General features: G+C 38.4%; 1 protein-coding gene across 5 annotated transcripts in view; it reads right to left on the minus strand.

Moving 5' to 3' along the window:
- The window catches only part of LOC136858275 (sialin), a 116,446-nt gene that overhangs the window by 61,726 nt on the left and 35,661 nt on the right, over window positions 1-19,059 (minus strand). For 3 of the 5 annotated variants that reach the window (XM_067137688.2, XM_068228870.1, XM_068228866.1), the window contains exon 2: window positions 16,920-17,146. In XM_067137688.2, coding sequence (XP_066993789.2) covers window positions 16,920-17,146 — 227 coding nt within the window. Of the gene's footprint in view, window positions 1-16,919; window positions 17,147-17,228; window positions 17,425-19,059 lie in introns of those variants that run through there. The other 2 variants (XM_067137689.2, XM_067137690.2) reach the window with 2 other exon arrangements.

The raw sequence follows: 19,059 nt of genomic DNA on the forward strand, positions 1-19,059 counted from the left end.
TAAAAACTTCATGGTACTTAACAGTACTAGAGTGGAGGAAGAGCCCTGGCCTCTTCCAGCTGATCATGAATGGCCAACCAGATCGACTCCCGGCTCCAAGAGGGTTCAATGAAACACTATCTATAATGTTAGAATGGAATAACTGGCAAACTGAAATGAAGGAAAGTAATGTACACAGTAGCATGTTGTATGATGTATACAGTAGCAGGTTAACCAGTGACCTAGGAGGTCAGGACTGGAAGCAGATGGAGAAGAGTCTTGTAACCAAGGCAGAGCAGCTTGCGCCTATTACCAGGACGAAGAAGCACAGGTGATGGAACGAAGAGTGTGATAGACTACTTGATCTGAGGAAAAAGGCATAGCACATCGGGCAAACCAAAAAGGACGAGAGTGCCTGGCAACGCTTTGTGGAAATCAGGCAGAGGGTGTCCAAGGGGATCAAGAAAGTTAAGAAGGAACAAGGAGACCAACTACTCAAGAAGATAAATGATGACATTGCTATGAACAACATGAGAAACTATTATCGGATCTTCAGGGAGAAGCTAAAGAGATATGACCCCCCCCCTTCCCAACTCTCCAACTTCAGGACAAAAAAGGGATCATGGCTTATAGTAACTGTAAGATATTGGCAGAATATTTCAAGGAACTTCTAAATTGCAAAGAACCATTTCAAAATATGACGTTCGATGGTGGACTGAAGTCATCCCCCAACTCTGACTCTAAACCCTGATCCATAAGTGAGATCCAGGCAATACAAACTCATATAGAAAATTTCAAGGCATCGGTGTAAAATCAGACAACAGCTGAATTATGGAAGTATGCAAGAAAAAATGCGATTGTCTCAATCTGAAAAATTTTAAAGAGATATGGAAGAATGAGGTTATTCCAGAGGAATGGAAAATGGGCCTGATACACCCTTTTCATTAAAAAAAAAAGTTATAAATTGGATCCCAACAACTACAGAGGGATTTCACTGGTGGATGTGACCTACAGGATATTGTCCAGAGCATTACTACAAAGAGCAGAACCCCAGTTGGATTGCCAACTTGGGAAGTATTAAGCAGGGTTTAGGAAAGGAAAATCTTGCCCTGAATAGATCTTAAACATCAGAAACATTTTAGCATACCAAAAGCAGAGGGCAGAATCGTACGTAGTGACTTTTGTAGACTTCGCTTCCAAAAAGGTTACGATTCCATAGACAGAGACTCATTGCACAATTTTTTGGAGGAGTTTGGCTTGGACAAGATAACTTAAAACATCATTAAGGATATGCTCACGAACACATCCTGTAAAGTCAGATTCAGGGGCAAACTATCAGAAACTTTTGAGGTCAAAACAGGAGCCCGGCAAGGGGATGCTCTCTCCAACTGTGCATTTGAAAAAGTTGTGAGGGAATGGAATGCGAGAACGAGAAGAGAAGACTTGGAACAAAAAACAAAGGAATCACGATTAAGTGTTTGGTATTTGCTGACGACTTGGCGCTGCTCGCAGAAACATGGGAGGAAGCGAAAGAATAAATCGCTGAATTACAAGAGCAGGTGGGGAAGGTAGGACTTAAGATTTTGTTCGAAAAGACGAAGATCATGATGAATATACTTGACACTCCTAAGGGAATTAAAGTAGAACCTAAAAAAAAAATAGAGGTGATGAAGAGTTTCAAGTACTTAGGAGAATGGATTCAATGGAACAACCTTGAAGGGAAAGCAATGGGAGCGAGAAGGACCAAAATGGAACTAGCTTTCCAGAAAACCTAAAACACATACAATAAAAAATCCCTCTCTTGGAACATCAAAATAATGCATTATAACACAGTAATTAAGCCAGAAGCACTCTACGCAGCAGAGACACTAATCATGGGGAGGAAAGAGCAAATGGAGAGAATGGAAATCAAGGAGAGGAAAATTTTGAGTAAGATCATGGGTCCCAAATTCCAAAATAACAAACTAGTTTTCTATAGAAATGAAGCCCTCTATGTAAAGTCAGAGGGACTCTCAGATACCATGAGGAAAAGGAGTATTGATTTCTATGGACATATATTCTGAATGAATCCTGACAGATTAACTAAAATGATCTTTGACTTCTTTTACGCAATTGGTTTAAGGAAGTGGAAAAGAATCTGAGAGATCTTAAGATTACCAGAGTCATGTTAAAGAATGGTACAGCCAAGACCATGACCAAAGACAAAACTAAGAGGTTCTAAGTTAAAATCAACACCAGAAAACCGACTGAGATATCAGAGGAGGAAAAAAGGAGGAGATCAGATAGAATGAAGAACTATTGGGAGATAAAAGAAAGCACAAGCATCTAAGAAGTGACTGATCTGACACCCCCAAAAGATGGGTGATTCAAAGTGAAGAAGAAGAAGAAGTAGTAGCTACGTGAATGAAAATATGGATTACATAGGTAGGAAATAAATGCCAACACCCTGCCTCGAAAACAAACCCACAGTACAACAGCCCATTGCGGCTATGGTCTGCCAAGATGACTACTTAAAGCCACATGACCTGTAGATGCTGGATTGCCTTGTAGTCAGTGTGACAACGGTATTATTTGACTTCTGTGACAAGGTCTGCTGCCTGTCGTATCTGACAGTTTATCAGTTGATCTCATGGGACTGAGTGAACCCTTTTCCAGCCCTCAGTTCAGAGTTAAAATGTGGCACCTCTGAGTAAGAGGCAAGCATGTCTGGGGTGTGCTTAAATGTACTACACCTAGATCATGGAGGACTAAAATACAAACATATTACAAATGTACAATAGTGACAACAAAATATTGATATACTGTAGGTGACAGATAACAAGATGTTGTAGATAGAGGATGAAAATGATTATTTGGTCCACTGCACGCATATATAATTTTCTGCACTATAAAGGAAAGTGCAGTCGAGTGAGAGAATATATCTCTTTGATGCTATGTACTATTAATTAATGCTAATAATAATAATAATAATAATAATAATAATAATAATAATAATAATAATAATAATAATAATAATAATAATAATAATAATAATAATAATAATAATAATAATAATAATTCAGCTGCAGCTACCATGTGCAGGCATTTTAATTTGACACCATTCTGGCTAACTTTATCATCAAAATCAATGTTGCAATTCATGCTAGTAGATGGCAAAATAAACATGACCTCTGCTGGGCAATCTGTGGCCGAGTTTTAATTAATTTTGTGGGGTAAACATGAAATGACCAGGTGAGATGTTTCATGCGCCGTCATTGTACGATATGGAGTGCCTAATGGACTTCTGTCACCCTTCAAAAATCTAACAACCAGTTTTGAAACCATGATTTTGGATCCAGAGACCAGTAATCTACCACTGATCGACAGAGGGAGCAGAAAACTCCTGTTGGAAATAAAAAATACTGATTAAAAACTGTACTCTTTCAAATGTGGCATGTATGTTAGATGAGACTAAGATGCAGTGTCTCCTTCAAGCTTGCTACATAACAAATTACATACTCTGTTTCTCGAGCAAGACTTAAAGAACATTTTCAATGTTTCCATGCTACAAAATTGAACAACAAATCATGCTTAATGAACATAGGTTTCCGTGGCTCATTGTATTAACATAAAGAAATAAATGAACTGGATTAAAGCCACTATATATATATATATATAATAATAAAGCTGAGCTTTCAGCTAAATTGCATTGGCCTTCATCAGGGCATGTGAAGTTCTGCCTCTGACAGTGAGAAAAGAAATTTTTCAAAGGAACGTGGAAGTCATGCCCGTATTATCAACGGCCTTCCCCACTGACTGGACTCAAGGATTGTCACGCTGTGCTGTGGTGAGTGGGAGATAAGTTCCTGATTCACCGCCCTCTATTGACAGTTTCTTGAGTGTGTCACGCTGTGCCGCGGTGGTGTTATGCATGTATTTCTGCAGTATATGTCTCCATGTATTTCATAACTTGAAGCAGTCTCCCCTGTTGATGTTATTTGGGTGCATCTCTATCTCTATGGCTTCCCTCACAAGTCGAGCATAGAAGTCTTTTACAGGCGCGATGACCTTTTCCTGGTCAAAGAGGATTTCATGGTCTGTACTGTAGAAATGTTCTGCTATGGCAGACTGGCTTACGGCATTCTCCGTGGAGGATGAAAGAGTGACATTCTTTACCGACCTGATGTGTTCTTTCACCCTGGTGCTAACAAGCCTTTTTGTCATGCCAATATATGAGCAACCACAACCACATGGAAATTCATACACTAACTGTTACCTGCGGCTTCGCTCACGAGGAATTTGTAATTTGATAAATGAATTATTCTTCGATACTGCACAAAGACATCATCTGAAAATCCCTAAAGTATGAAAACTTGCCGAAAAATAGTGTACTGGGCGAGTTGGCGGTGCGGTTAGGGATGCACAGCAGTGAGCTTGCATCCGGGAGATAAGAAGTACAATATAATTCCAGTTTTCACCACAGACCGGAAGCTCAAATCCCTGTTTCGACTCGTCAAAGAAAAACCATATCTTGAAACACCAGGCGTGTAAGTTCCATGTGGTTGTGGTTGTGGTTGCTCATATATTGGCATGACAAAAAGGCTTGTTAGCACCAGGGTGAAAGAACACATCAGGTCGGTAAAGAATGTCACTCTTTCATCCTCCACGGAGAATGTCGTAAGCCAGTCTGCCATAGCAGAACATTTCTTCAGTACAGACCATGAAATCCTCTTTGACCAGGCAAAGGCCATTGCGCCTGTAAAAGACGTCTATGCTTGACTTGTGAGGGAAGCCATAGAGATAGAGCTGTGCCCAAATAACATCAACAGGGAAGACGGCTTCAATTTATCAAATACATCAAGACATGTATGCAGAAATACATGCATAACACCACCATGGCACAGCGGGACGTACTCAAGAAACTGTCGATAGAGGGCGGTGAATCAGTAACTTCCCTCCCAACCACCACAGTACAGCGAGACGATCCCTGCGCAAATTAATATTGCAAACTTTTGTAACTCACTCTCCCATTTTCAGCCATTCCAATGATAATGTCCTAATCATGAAACTGTCATCAAACTGTGTTTACGTCCGTTGAAGTAACATGCTTATGTCCAATGAAGTAATATCCCAACAACAACAAAAGAATTTAATTGTATGAAGTCCACCTGTTCAATGCATGTTTGCCATTTGATAATGGTCCATCTAAATTCTTTTAGAAGTTTATTTTAGATATTTAAAGTCAATACGGAACTGGAATGAAGTTCATTACTTGTAACAATGAAGTAATATGTAATTAAGTACCTAGATGGATAAAATCTGTTGTTCTATTCAGAAAATCAAAGTTGGTTACCACAGAAAAGGATGGCATACTATTTTATGAGCCCATTAACGCCATTTTAAAATATGAAACATAAGATAATGATAACAGAAAGAAGGGTAGAGTTTCATTGCACTTGTAATACCAACATTCTTCAACATTAGACAAGCATAGTTGGCAGTCATATGAATTTTAGTGAAAAATGGAAGGTGAAACAGGTCCCAGAAACATTCCAGGAATCATTAATGAACAAGGCGAGTGTACTGTAGGCCTATAAGATTTACTAGAGGCAGAATTATTTAGGCTACAATATGTTAAGATACTTGGACATAAGGATAATGTCCAGTTAGAGGAGGGGTCTTAATTGTAACATCATACTGAAATTCGCCCATGCTAATAAAGATATTTACAACAAAAAAATACGAAAGTTGAAAGCTAGAAAAGCTGCTGCAATTGATAAGATTTCTGGGGATATATTAAAGGGGATGTAGTACCATATCTGGAGTACTTATTTGATTACTGTTTGCACGAATGAGCTAGGAGTGGGAAGGAAGCGACTGTGGCCTTAATTAACTTACAGCCCTAGCATTTGCCTGGTGTGAAAATGGGCAACATGCCTTCATCATGAATGCTTGTCTAATATTGAAATACATAGATCAAAGAATGTTGGTATTACAAGTGCAATGAAACTCTACCCTTCTTTCTGTTATCCTTATCTTATGTTTCATATTTTAAAATGGCATTAATGGGCTCATAAAATAGTATGCCACCCTTTTCTGTGGTAACCAACTTTGATTTTCTGAATAGAACTATACAGATTTTATCCATATAGGTACTTAATTACATATTACTTCATTGTTACAAGTAATGAACTTCATTCCAGTTCTGTATTGACTTCCCATTGTGCAAAGGAAAAGGTGATAAGTAAATATAAAGCTGATAATTACAGGCTTGTCAGTTTGAGATGTGTTGCATGTAATCTCTGGGAAAGTATTCTTTCTGATTATATTAGACACTAACTGTTACCCGCGGCTTCGCTCGTGAGGATTTTGTAATTTGATCAAATTAATCATTCCTCGATACTGCACAAAGACTTAATCTGAAAATCCCTGAAGTATAAAAACTCTCACAGAAAAATATCGTACCGGGCAAGTTGGTGGTGCAGTTAGGGACGCACAGCTGTGAGCTTGCATCCGGGAGATAGTGGGTTTGAACCCCACTGTCGGCAACTCTGAAGATGATTTTCTGTGGTTGCCCATTTTCACACCAAGCAAATGCTAGGGCTGTAAGTTAATTAAGGCCATGGTTGCTTCCTTCCCACTCCTAGCTCATTCCTATCCTATCGTTGCCCTAAGACCTAGCCTATCTGTATCGGTGTGAAGTAAAGCAAAATTTAAAAAATGCATTTCATTTACCCCAGAACCTCTTTGTAAAACACGTTTGTAGTACTGGCTTTTGGGGCTAAGATGACAGGCTACTGGCAGAGCTAACTCTGCAGTATTTGACATGGTACTCTACGTGAGAAACAGTCCTCTCTCAAGTCAAAATCAAAAATAAATGTGTTTCTTTACTTTAAAAGGAGATTTCAAGTTCCAATTTTCATGTCGGTAACATCTTCATAGAAAGAATTAAACTCCATTTTCACTTATTTTCACCCTGTTAAGAGGCTTTTCTGAAAACAAAAAATATACATGTTCCTTTTTTAAATAACAAGATTCCAAATACCATTTTTTAATGTCGGTAAAATCTTTCGTTTTTGAGATATAAGTATCCTCACAAACAGAATTCAACACCTTCTTCACTTATATTCACCCCCTACCTTACGTCGATTTTCCAAAAACAAGAAATACCTGTTTCTTTATTTTTAAAAGAGATTTCAAATACCAATTTTCATGTCTGTAACATCTTCAGTTTTTGAGATTCAACTCCTTCCTCATTCCACCACCCCCACCCCCACCCCTCAAGTGGATTTCACAAAAAAAAAAAAAAATTGGCTTTCTTTATTTTTAAAGGAGATTCCATGTACCAAATTTTCATGTCTGTAATATGTTAAGTTTTTGTGATATATTGTAGATACACTCATTTTAAACGTGTACCCATTTTTTCAATTATTTTCACTCCCTTAACCCTTTACTGCATACTGTTGCCCTCAGGCACCTGTATGAATGGATAGAGATTGTGGACAGAGGTAGTTTTACGGCACACCTTCAACTGTACAGTCAATTAAACACATACTGTATACCAGTGGGGCCTTGTTTTTTTTTTTTTTTTTTTTTTTTTTTTTTTTTTTTTTTTTTTTTTTACATAACATATGACAAAACAGCCCTACAACCAAAGGTACTCCTTCCACCCCGTCAACATTCACGCGTACCAACCAACGTTTATTTTACGTGGGCCCTCCCCATCACATTACCACAGGCTTCAGGTGTACGGTACTTCTGTCTCAACCTCAAAGACATTACCGACCTACGTTCGTGCAGTGTACTTAGCGTAAAATCGTGAAAAATCGTACACATTGCCCATTATGGCAAACCACATCACATACGAGTGTTAAGCTATTAGCCCCAGTTAAGAATTGCCTGGTAGATCTAAAACACTGAACGCAAGTTGAACATTAATGCTTGAAATTTTCTTCACCAAACGAAACTAAAAAATAATTCATGCCGTGGATTTTCCGTAAACAAAATATGCGTGTTTCTTTATTTTTAAAGGAGATTCGAAATAGCAACTTTCATGACTGTAACATCTTCAGTTTTTGAGATATCGTGTCCTCATAAAAATAATTCAACGCCTTTTTCGGTCCTTTTCACCCCCTTAAATGGATTTTCCGAATAAAAAAGATGGTTTTCTTATTTTTAAAGAAGATTCCAAATACCAATTTTTACGTCTGTAGCATGCTAAATTTAAGAGATATACTCGTTTTAAAAATTCACCCCATTTTCCACTTCTTCCACCCCCCTCCCTCATTAAGTGGATTTTCCGAAAACTTTTTTTTTTGCAAGTTGCTCTACGTCGCACCGACACAGATAGGTCTTATGACGACGATGGGACAGGACAGGGCTAGGAGTGGGAAGGGAGCAGCCGTGGCCTTAATTAAGGTACAGCCCCAGCATTTGCCTGGTGTGAAAATGGGAAACCACGGAAAACCATCTTCAGGACTGTCGACAGTGGGGTTCGAACCCACAATCTCCCGAGTACTGGATACTGGCCGCACTTAAGCGACTGCAGCTATCGAGCTCGGTTTTCCGAAAACAAACAAATAACGTGTTTCTTTACTTTTAAAAGAGATTCCAAATGCCCATTTTTACGTTTTTTAACATTTTCAATATTTGAGATATAAGTATCCTCATAAAAAGGATTCAGCTACCTTTTCACTTATTTTTGCCCCTTAAGTGAATTTTTTTCGGAACACAAATAATACGTGTTTCTTTATTTTAAAAGGAGGTTCCAAATATGAATTTTCACCTCTTTAAACTGTTCAGTTTTTGAGTTATAGATATACTCATTTTTTAAAAATTCATCCCCCCTTTCACCCCCTTAGCGACGGAATATCTAAAAATCCTTCCTTAGTGAGCATCTACACTGTAATATAAATGTACCCCCAAAATTTCATTTCTATGTGTAAACTAATTTTGGTGATGATCGGTCAGTCAGGACATGTTATTTTATATATATAGATGATTACAAAAATTACTATTTTATAACCAGTACCATATGACTGAAGAGACTTCAGGTTTAGGAAAGGCTATTCCAGTGAAGATCAACTTGCAGTAATCCAGCAAGATATAGCAGGTGTTTTAGATTCAGGAGGTCAAATGGAGTGTATTGCTCTCTAAGGCTTTTGATAGAGTAGATCAGAGGGGACTACCGAAAAAAAAATAGGGCTACTGAATAGATGAAAGACTAATTGGAACTAGAGTAGGTAAAGCAATATCCTGTAGTCATGTTCTCCCCAATAATGCAGTATTTCCTGGACCTTTCTGTTTCCTTCTTTTTTATATATATAATACGAGTGAGTGCCTGGAATAAAAAATAAGGGTATTTGTGAATGATGTTATACTGCATAGAGTAGAAGAAAATAGGTGGTTATGGAATTCCATTTTGTTTTACGAAAGTAAGTCCAAAGTTTTCCACGAAAAAATATTTTTGATACTCCAGTTTATTTATCTCTGTTACGCTCACATTAGAAGGTCTTCGCATAAACACAATTATTACAATTTCCAAAATTTTAGAAAAAGTTAAATGGCGGTGTTCATGGAATATTGCTGGCGATATGGAATACTATCATCTGAATCTAAACAAGATGTCCTTACACACAATAATCACAAACATAGGCCCTACTGGTCCTTATCACAACCAGAACAATCCTCATGGGCCCACGTCTCACACTGCAGGCACTAACCCCGTGTTTCGCCTCTAAAGTCTCTGAAAATTTAACACCGCAGAAGATGCATTCTACACTGTCATCCTTTTGTTGGCGTCGGACGCTGACGGTTTCGCTATCGCTGGATTCTAACAGCCAGCTGATAGGTCATCTGCCGAATATCATTTCTGGTTAGGCCATAGAAAAGTGATTCTATTTGTATACAATAGGCAACCAATTATTCCTCTAAATTTGCTCGTAGGACAGTTTTCCTCCCTAATTTTCTATCAGCTGCAGAATTTTTGTCCGACACTTGTGATGATGCAAGGCGGAAAATTGTAGTTTTAGGGACACCAAACTCGTTCGCAGCGTTCAGATATCCCATTTTCTTCTCACGCACTAACACGATAGCTTTTGCCATTGCCGATGGAGTCCATTTCTTTCCCTGTCTGTGATCTGGCGGTACAGGTTTACTATAACCCGGCATTCTTTTGGCTGCGGATAGATTAAAATTAATGTCCTTAGACATGAAGTAATTATTTATAGCTTGCTTCTTATACCAATAGCAAAATAATGTATGGAATAGATATGAGCTAGACGGTTAACATCGTTCTTAAACACAATTCTCAATGGCACTGCAGTTACCTAGAGTGAGTTATGGAATACTTGAAACTCACGTGGTCCATAACCCCCTCCCATATAAAGTAACGTTTTACACGTTCTTACACGTCACACCTTACCTCTCATATTAAATTCAATTATATCATTTGAGAGCCCATTAAGCTCCTTCAAAGCTAGACTGGAGTTACAGAATAATAACACAACACAGTTCTCAAAATTGTGCAATGAGTACGCACCTGTAAAAGTTTTTGCAATCTCTGTTGGAGAACACTGACTCCTATTGTAGCCGAAGGAACACTGGGGGCAAGTTGCCATCTCGTGGCGATTAAGGGTACGGTATTATAGCAAACTAGTTTCAACGATGATGTTTAGGGAGTAGCACTTATCAGCATAGATACCGTGGTGTTCCATAACCCCCTACCTATTCCATAACCACAACCCCTCCTCTAATTAATAACAGGATTGTGAGTGACTGCAAAAAATACCTTGATATTGTTGTGAGGTGGACACCAGATAATGCTATGATGAAAAATGGGGTGAAAAGTCAGGTTGTAAGTTTCACTAAGAGAAAAAGTCTTCTCAGTTTTAATTACTATCCACAGATTCACCCATATGTCTTCGCTTCATATGATCATTGTTGAGAAATTTTGAATTGAGTCCAGTCTTTTGGCTCGTATTGATTAGAAATTACAGTAGAAGTTCGCTATATCATATAGCGAGAACTCAGTTATAACGACAGTCTTTTATGTTCCTTAAAAATTCCTATATTAAACTGTGTATTATCCTTCGGTTACAACTAGAACCCTATCACTGATGCATCCGTCATTACGAGCGATTAAGCTTGCGTACTTTTCCTATTATCAATATTTGTGCACTCCAGCGATTATATTGTGATCGATCGCCGTCGATATATATTTTTTGCTATGTGCATTAGCGAATTCTCTCGTCGACAATCAAACTCGAAGGCGATAGCGGAATCGATTAGTAAATACTCGTCGGCTGGTATTCTATAAGCACAATTCGAAATGAAAGAGAAAATGTTCTCGTAATAAATGCGTAAATAACGTGGCCAATAGCAGTAGTTAACTCGATAGAAATAATGGCTGAAGTAAACGATCCTTTATTTTAAAACTATGTACCGTACTGAAATTAAGCAAGAATATGATACACCTCCAAATTCGGCGCAGAGTGGACGACTGATTTTGGAGGTTAGTTTATTAGGTAAAACCTCGTTAGGCCTTTACGCAGGGAACAAGGAAAGAAAATATGTTAAGCGAGGAAACGTACTTTTGAAGACGCGAATAAAAAACTATTCAACACGAATATGTTCGATTTTTTTCCGAAATGCATGCATTTTACGTCGCGTATGCATTGTTTCCAAAGATGCCATGAGAGTATTAAAAGGTAAGAAAACGACGAGAGAACAAATATGAAAGCATTTTCCACTGGGGATTATTAAATTAAAAACAGTGTTTATAAAGGTGTGTAAAACACCTGACAACAAATATAAAAACATTTACAGTGGGGCCCCGCTAAAGTATCAGTGCATTATTGCAGATCGCACCCTTTCTAAAAAGAATTGTCAGCTGAAGTCTTATAATTCTTCGATCATGAATTATTTGGTGGTTAAACTCTGTTATGTGCGAGAGAAATGACTTTAACCGTCCTCTTAAATGCGACAACACTTCGATCGACTCGAGTCGAAACTCGAAGGTGCGAGTTTCAACATACGCACCACCGATGAAAGATGTGGATGCCTGTCCACTTCCTGGATTTTGTCTTTATTAGTAAGCGATTGCATTGCTTTTTCAGTATCTATAACGGGGCTACCACAAGATAAATACGCACCACGCTAGTCAACTTCACACGATTACGTTCCTAATCCTTACGTAGTCTAGCACGCGACAAATATTCGCTACCCTTCGCTGTCACTCAACACAGAATACATTTTTAACTTCTGAATGGAATGCGAAATACGAGCACAAACAGGCTTAATGGATTATTCAACAATATGAACGAAAACCGGAGAGCAAAACTGAACTTTCTTTAGGCTAATGGCTTGCTTCGGGAAGCTATAATTCACTCTCAAAAGTTCCGGAATTGAAGGCCATTTCCCGTTTTCGTATAACTTTCCACGACCTGCCTCCTGTGGCGGGGGCTCTAATCTGTGTTGGAAATCACGTTCCTTTCACAAGGAATGTCAAGAAACAATTTCAGGGATGGGAAAAATGTTATAGTACTAAGCGGTACTAATCAAAATGTGTGACGCGTTTAATGAGGTATTTTAAAATAGGTTTGTTACGACGTGAATCGGGACTTCGAATTTACGAGTTGCTAAGCGAGAAATCGTCTGAATGAGAAACGCATACGCGGTTTCACTGTATTTTCTCGCGTCTGGTTGAAAATGAAAACCTACAACCTGTTGTACAGTCTTTGACCGGGTCAGGGATGTAATGAATGATCCATATATAGGCTATTAGTACGATGGGGTTGCCTCTCCTGGGTGATACATATTAATGGCTGATAAATGCTATGAATTGATAATGAAGAGTGTTGCTGGAATGAAAGATGTCAGGGAAAATCGGAGTACCCGGAGAAAAACCTGTCCCGCCTCCGCTTTGTCCAGCACAAATCTCACATGGAGTGACCGGGATTGAACCACGGTATCCAGTCTCGCGTCTGGTTAAATTTCAGAAAGGCTATTCCCAAGTAACGTATAGCGAAAAGGTTATCATTATTCTACTGGTGTTTCAAATATGCTTTCATGATACATTTGAGGTTAAATTAAGTTAGGAGACTCTGTTTAAATAAGAAAACTGTAACATTTTCCATAGAATCAGCTAGAGTGATGCAACTCCAATTTTTAAGAATGAAATTGACAGGCGTTCATGTTGTCTCGGAATTAAAAAATAACTTACGAGTAAGTCGTAGTATGGAAAATTGCGAAAACGCAAGTTTTGAACAAACGGATTGCGGTTACTTATCGATTTTAATGTACGTGGTTTTTCCTGACTTATATCGGATATAACGACAATCCGTTATAGCGAGTAAAGTTTTCCCGTTATGAATTCTCTCTATAACGGAATTCTACTGTATATAAAACCACTTCTCCTACCCTATTGGCCATAGTCCATTGGTGACATGGTTCTGCACAAACAACACCCGAACCAGCAAAACTTGTCATCAGAACACATGGATATGATGTCTTTACAAACATAGCAACCAAACTGGCTGTTGACAGGGTGAAAGTACTTCCTTGGGATCACTGTAAATACAAGGTGTTAATATAACGAAAGTTCTTCATTTGGGTATTCACATTAACGAGGTGGTAAATGAAGGTTACAGATCTCTTCGTAGAGTTATGAGTTTACGTAGTGGTTGTAGTGAGGATGTAGAGAAGAGGGTAAATAAGTTGCTGGTAAGATCCCAATTAGAGTAGGCTACAGTTCCAGTGTATGGGACCCACACCAGGATTACTTGATTGGAGTATTAGAAAAAATCCAAAGGACATAAGCACGATTTGTACTGAATTATTTCCAATAAAATAGTAGTATTTCGGAAATGTTGCAAACTTAGGGCAGGGAAGAGCTCGGAGTAATGAGTAGAGATGCTAAACTAAGCAATATTTTCCGATCTGCCAGTGGTGAGATGGCGTGGAATGACATTAGTATTGTACGCGCACTTTTTAGTGATAGATTTTTGTACTGAGTTGAGGAGTAAGGAGGGAGCACTGCCGGTTCCGGTAATACAGCCAACTGAATGGAAATGAAATCAGAATTGAATCGATAATATGATCGATCGATATAAATTTTCTAAACCTTTATTATCTTACGCCAACAACTGTCACACACACAATATATAATACTATATAACATTTCTCGATGCGAAACTTGTTCCTAGCATGAATTCTATAGTTTGGCTTTGCTGTATAAATAACAACAGTACGAGTACTTAAAGTGTACGCCAGATCTCGCACAGCAAGCATAAGCGATTCTTAGTTTGTGTTTCAAAGCTTGCCAACACGAATCTCGAAGATAACCGAAGTCGACCGATTCAGCACTAGGGTGTAAATCTATCGCTAAAAAGTGCGCAGATAATAGTCGAATAAGCTTGAATGGAGTCTTTAAAAGTAGGAAAGATCATAACATGGAGACAAGTTGTAATTCAATGGGGGTAAATATAGGTAAATATTCATTTTTAGAAAGGAGACTGAATTGCCTAATTTACCAAGGAAGGTGTTTAATAGACTTCCGTCTTCTTTGAAATCATTTAAGGAAAGACTAGTACCGAGCGACTGGCGGTGGGGTTTGGATCGCGTAGCTCTCAGTTTGCATTCAGAAGATAGTGGGTTCAAACCCCACTGTCAGCAGCGCTGAAGATTGTTTTCTGTGGTTTCCCATGTTCACACCAGGCAAATGCTGAGGCTGTACCTTAGTTAAGACCACGGCCGCTCCCTTCCCACTCCTAGCTCTTTCTTATCCCATTGTTGTCAAAAGACCTATCTGTGTCGGAGCAACATAAAGGAAATTGTTGAAGAAAAAAGGGAAGAGTAGAAAAAACTGATAGAGAATCTACCACATGGGCAACAACCCTAAATGCAGATCAGTGGTGATTGATTGACGTGACGCATCTCACTTCAGTCATTCCCATCTTGGCGAAATACTTTGCTGGCGATGTGTAGTGTTGGCAGTGCACTATGTCTTCTGGTATGGGCTAGAAAAAATTTGTTACTTTCATTGGCCTGTCTATCTCATCCTTGGCTTTGCCAACATGAAGGTGACCAAGGTATGAGAGATGCTAGTAATACCATTCCTTATACAGCCAGTTCCTGTTATGAATGGTGTCAAAATATCACTCATGAGGTCAGTTGGTGCATGCGTTTCAGTGGGCTTGGCAGACTGATATGTAATAGCAACTACCTCACTCCTTATTTCTCTAGTTTGCCTCTTCGGTGACTCCTAGGCGATCTATGACAGCTGTTGGTGGAACTGTGGAGGATCAAACCACCCTTCGGCTTACAGCTACCTACCACAATGTCCTGCTGCTGAGTAGCATCCAACATACATTCCACACTAGAATGAGTGCAGTGAGGAATTCTGATCCACGCCCATAAGAATATCATACTTGGTAAACAAGAACACTATTATTTTTGCATTTGCCTAATTTAACATTTCTGTGCAGGTGGATAAAACCTGTATAGTTCTATTTAAAAACCAAAGTTGTTAAAGGCTTACATATCATCAATATTAATAATATAATGGAAATGGAATGCATACTGTTTTAAAAGCTCCAAAATGCCATTAAAATGTGAACACATCAATATCTTAAGTGGACCTGGAGATATTTGTGGTGAACTCCTTCTTATTGATTCAACCTATACAGTATGATTCAGCAGCCCCTTCCAATATCGTTTGCTGCTGCTCAACTAACGTGCACATGGTTATAAGGGAGCTATTCCCCTGCAGGCGTACTGTATGGTACTAATGTTCAGTGAGCACATTTTGCACATGATTCTGAACCATAGCGAAATGTTATGTCATCCGTTCGCAAAACATGACGCCTTGAAATCATGTATCAACGTCTTTTTACCATGTATTATCCGAGAAACTTTTGTGATACTTGGTTTTACGGGGGTGAGGAGTAAGGAGGGAGCTACCCCGGTTCCGGCAATACTGCCAACAGAATGGAAATGAAATTTGAATTGAATCGATAGTATGATCGATCGATAGGAATTTTCTAAACCTTTATTACCTCAAGACAACAACTGTGTCTCACACACACATTATATAACATTTCTCGATGCGAATCTTGTTCCTAGCATGAATTCTATATTTTGGCTTTGCTGCGTAAACAACACCGGTACTAGTACGTAAAGTGTACGCTAGATGTCTCACTGCGATTCATAGTTTGTGTGTCAAAGGTTGCCAATACGAATCTCGAAGATAACCGAGGTCTACCGATTCAGCACTAGGGAGCCGAAGGTCAATTGAGGTTAATAGGCAGTGAGAATGTCACAAAAGAGTTGTTATGGCAATATCATTTATTGTTAAACATATTTTATAACTACTTGTCAATAATCAGGTTGGATTAAGAAAATACAGAATTAGTGCAAGTTACAATCATGATTGCAAATAAGTTGTAGGTTATTTGAAAGGAATTGATGTGTAGATCGCAAGTAGAGAAAACATAGGTTCCATCATCAATTACATTGAAAATTATAACCACTCTATATTTCATTCACGAGTAATGATACATTGCTCATTGCACTGCATGTTTCTTATGAAAATTTGGCATGTGTCTTGTCAAGCAATGCTGGAAAATTCAAAATTCCATCTTTTCATTAATGAGTGGGTGTAATGCCTTGCGATTTGAACCAAGGGAATGTTCTCACATCATAGCCTACATCTATACTGAAAATGTACCTATCAGATCAGCAGGAACTTGTTGGCAATGTCTGTTTATGAGATGTATGCTATTTTAGTTCAGTGATAACAAAAATCAAAATACTAAAAATATGAATATGTGGAGGAAAACCTGAGTCGTATAAAATTTATGTTTTACTGGGCTGGAGATTTTCTAGATTCTGTTAGACTATTCATGCAGAGTAGGTAACTGGAGACAGTCATTTCTACTGTTATCTAGTTTTTAATTACTAACCTCTAGATTTTGTATGAGAAGACTACCATTTGTTTCATTCATTGCAATGGTCTCCTGTGTCGTTGCCTGGAGACACTCACTCGTTTGAGATATATTGCTCTTATCGTGACCTCTGCTCTTCACCATGGCCACAATAGCAATATTCAGGTTTACTCGGATCATGTAGTTCACAGCAAAACCAAAGAACACCAAGAACCAGAGGATATCTCTGGTATTTATCCAAGTTGCTGAAATGAAAAAGAAATGTGCCGTGCTTTATTATATATAACTATAGGAAAGGAACAATTTACAATTGGCTTTAAATCGCACCTACACAGATAGGTCTTATGGCGACGATGCGATAGGAAAGGACTAGGAGTGCGAAGGAAGAGGCCGTGGCCTTAATTAAGGTGTGAAAATGGGAAACCACAGAGAAGCATCTTCAGGGCTGCTGACAGTGGGGTTCGAACCCACGATCTCCCGAATACAAGCTCACAGCTGCGCGCCCCTCATAGTACGGCCAACTCACTCTGTAGTAAAGGAACAAAGAAGTGTTAAATCAAGTCTGAGAGAAAGAGAAAGGGGACTAAGAAAGGAACATATAGACTACAATGGCGGGTGGGAAGAGGGAGCTACAAAAATAGAAGACAAAGAAAAACAAGGAAACACAAAGGAACAAGAACAATCTGCACATCTTCAAATAGATTGGCTCTCTCCTCACCTATCCCAGTTCTTCTACATCCATCTCTTCTCAGCCCCCAACAAGTTCGTTTCTGCTTCTCAGTTTCATTAGGACATTGAGGGGGCATCTTGACAGATTTCCAGTCTGCATGTGGGATAAGTGTAGGATAAGAAGAAAGTTGGGTAAGTAAAAGAAAAGGGAAGAAGCATTAAGATAAAGTCAAATGCAGGTGGTAAAAGAATAGGAACACAGGACAAACACCTGATTTGACAATTGTTTGTTCCTTTCCTATACTTATATTATTAACTCATTGGGATCCTTTTCTCCTATTGTGTTTGCCTTGTGTTCCTACAGTGGTGTCACAGTGTCTTGATTCTCATTTCAGAACATTTATTTTGCAATGGGGGTATTTTCTATGATGGTAAAATCATAAGAAATACAAAATAAACATATACATATTTACACATACCATACTACTCACAATATTGTCACCTGCTGAGTTCTTACTTCCTCTCGCCCATGACCTCATTCTACATTTAAATGAATGCACATCCTTTGGGAAAGGGTTGAAGATTTCCTTTGGTTAGCTGTTGCATTCTCTTTCCCGCCCCCTCCCACAAATTAATATTTCTACTAGTTATTGTGACTTTTTAAATTTATTTCAAATCATGTATGTTATTAATTCTTTTCATATTCATATATAAAATTGTTACATTGGTATTAATATGCTGTCTAAAGGAAAAAAGTGTTTCTCTGAGCGATAGCACGATAGAAACCATGATAAATTGGAATTCATGATCCAAACTGGATGGTAGTGATGATGATGAATGATCTCTACTTCCCATCAGTACCGGTAACTCAAATATAGAAATATACCCAATTATGATAATAATAGCAACGCGCCTCTCTTTATACCCAAATGTTTCTAACTTTACCACACAAAGTCGACATTTTCATAACTGGGACTGTAGAGAAAGTATACCTTAACCAATCACATTTTTTTTCTTTTAGAGAGATTAATACTAATTTAAAAATTATAGATGTGAATGTGAAAAGTTAGTAACATACATATCTTGAAATTTTAAAAAAAGCTCAAAAACGTGATAAAGATATTGGCCCGGTTTCATGATTCAGTATCGAAAATAGAAGAACCCTGAAGATGTTTTCCAGTGGTTTACCATTTTCACACCAGGCAGATGCTGAGGTGTACTTTAATTAAGAACCCTGAAGATGGTTTCCAGTGGTTTACCATTTTCACACCAGGCAGATGCTGAGGTGTACTTTGATTAAGGCCACAGCTGCTTGCTTCTCAATCCAAAACCTTTCACATTCTTGCGTCGCCTAAACCCTTCAGTGTGTTAGTTCGGCGTTAAACCACTTGCAAAAAAAAAAAAAAAAAAAAAAGGAAAAAAATGAGTTGTGCTGAGACAGATAATTATAATTTAGAATACAGTGTTGAAGTTATAAAAACTTAAAATT

Source organism: Anabrus simplex, chromosome 1 (genome assembly GCF_040414725.1).
Source record: "Anabrus simplex isolate iqAnaSimp1 chromosome 1, ASM4041472v1, whole genome shotgun sequence".
Lineage (NCBI taxonomy): Eukaryota > Metazoa > Arthropoda > Insecta > Orthoptera > Tettigoniidae > Anabrus > Anabrus simplex.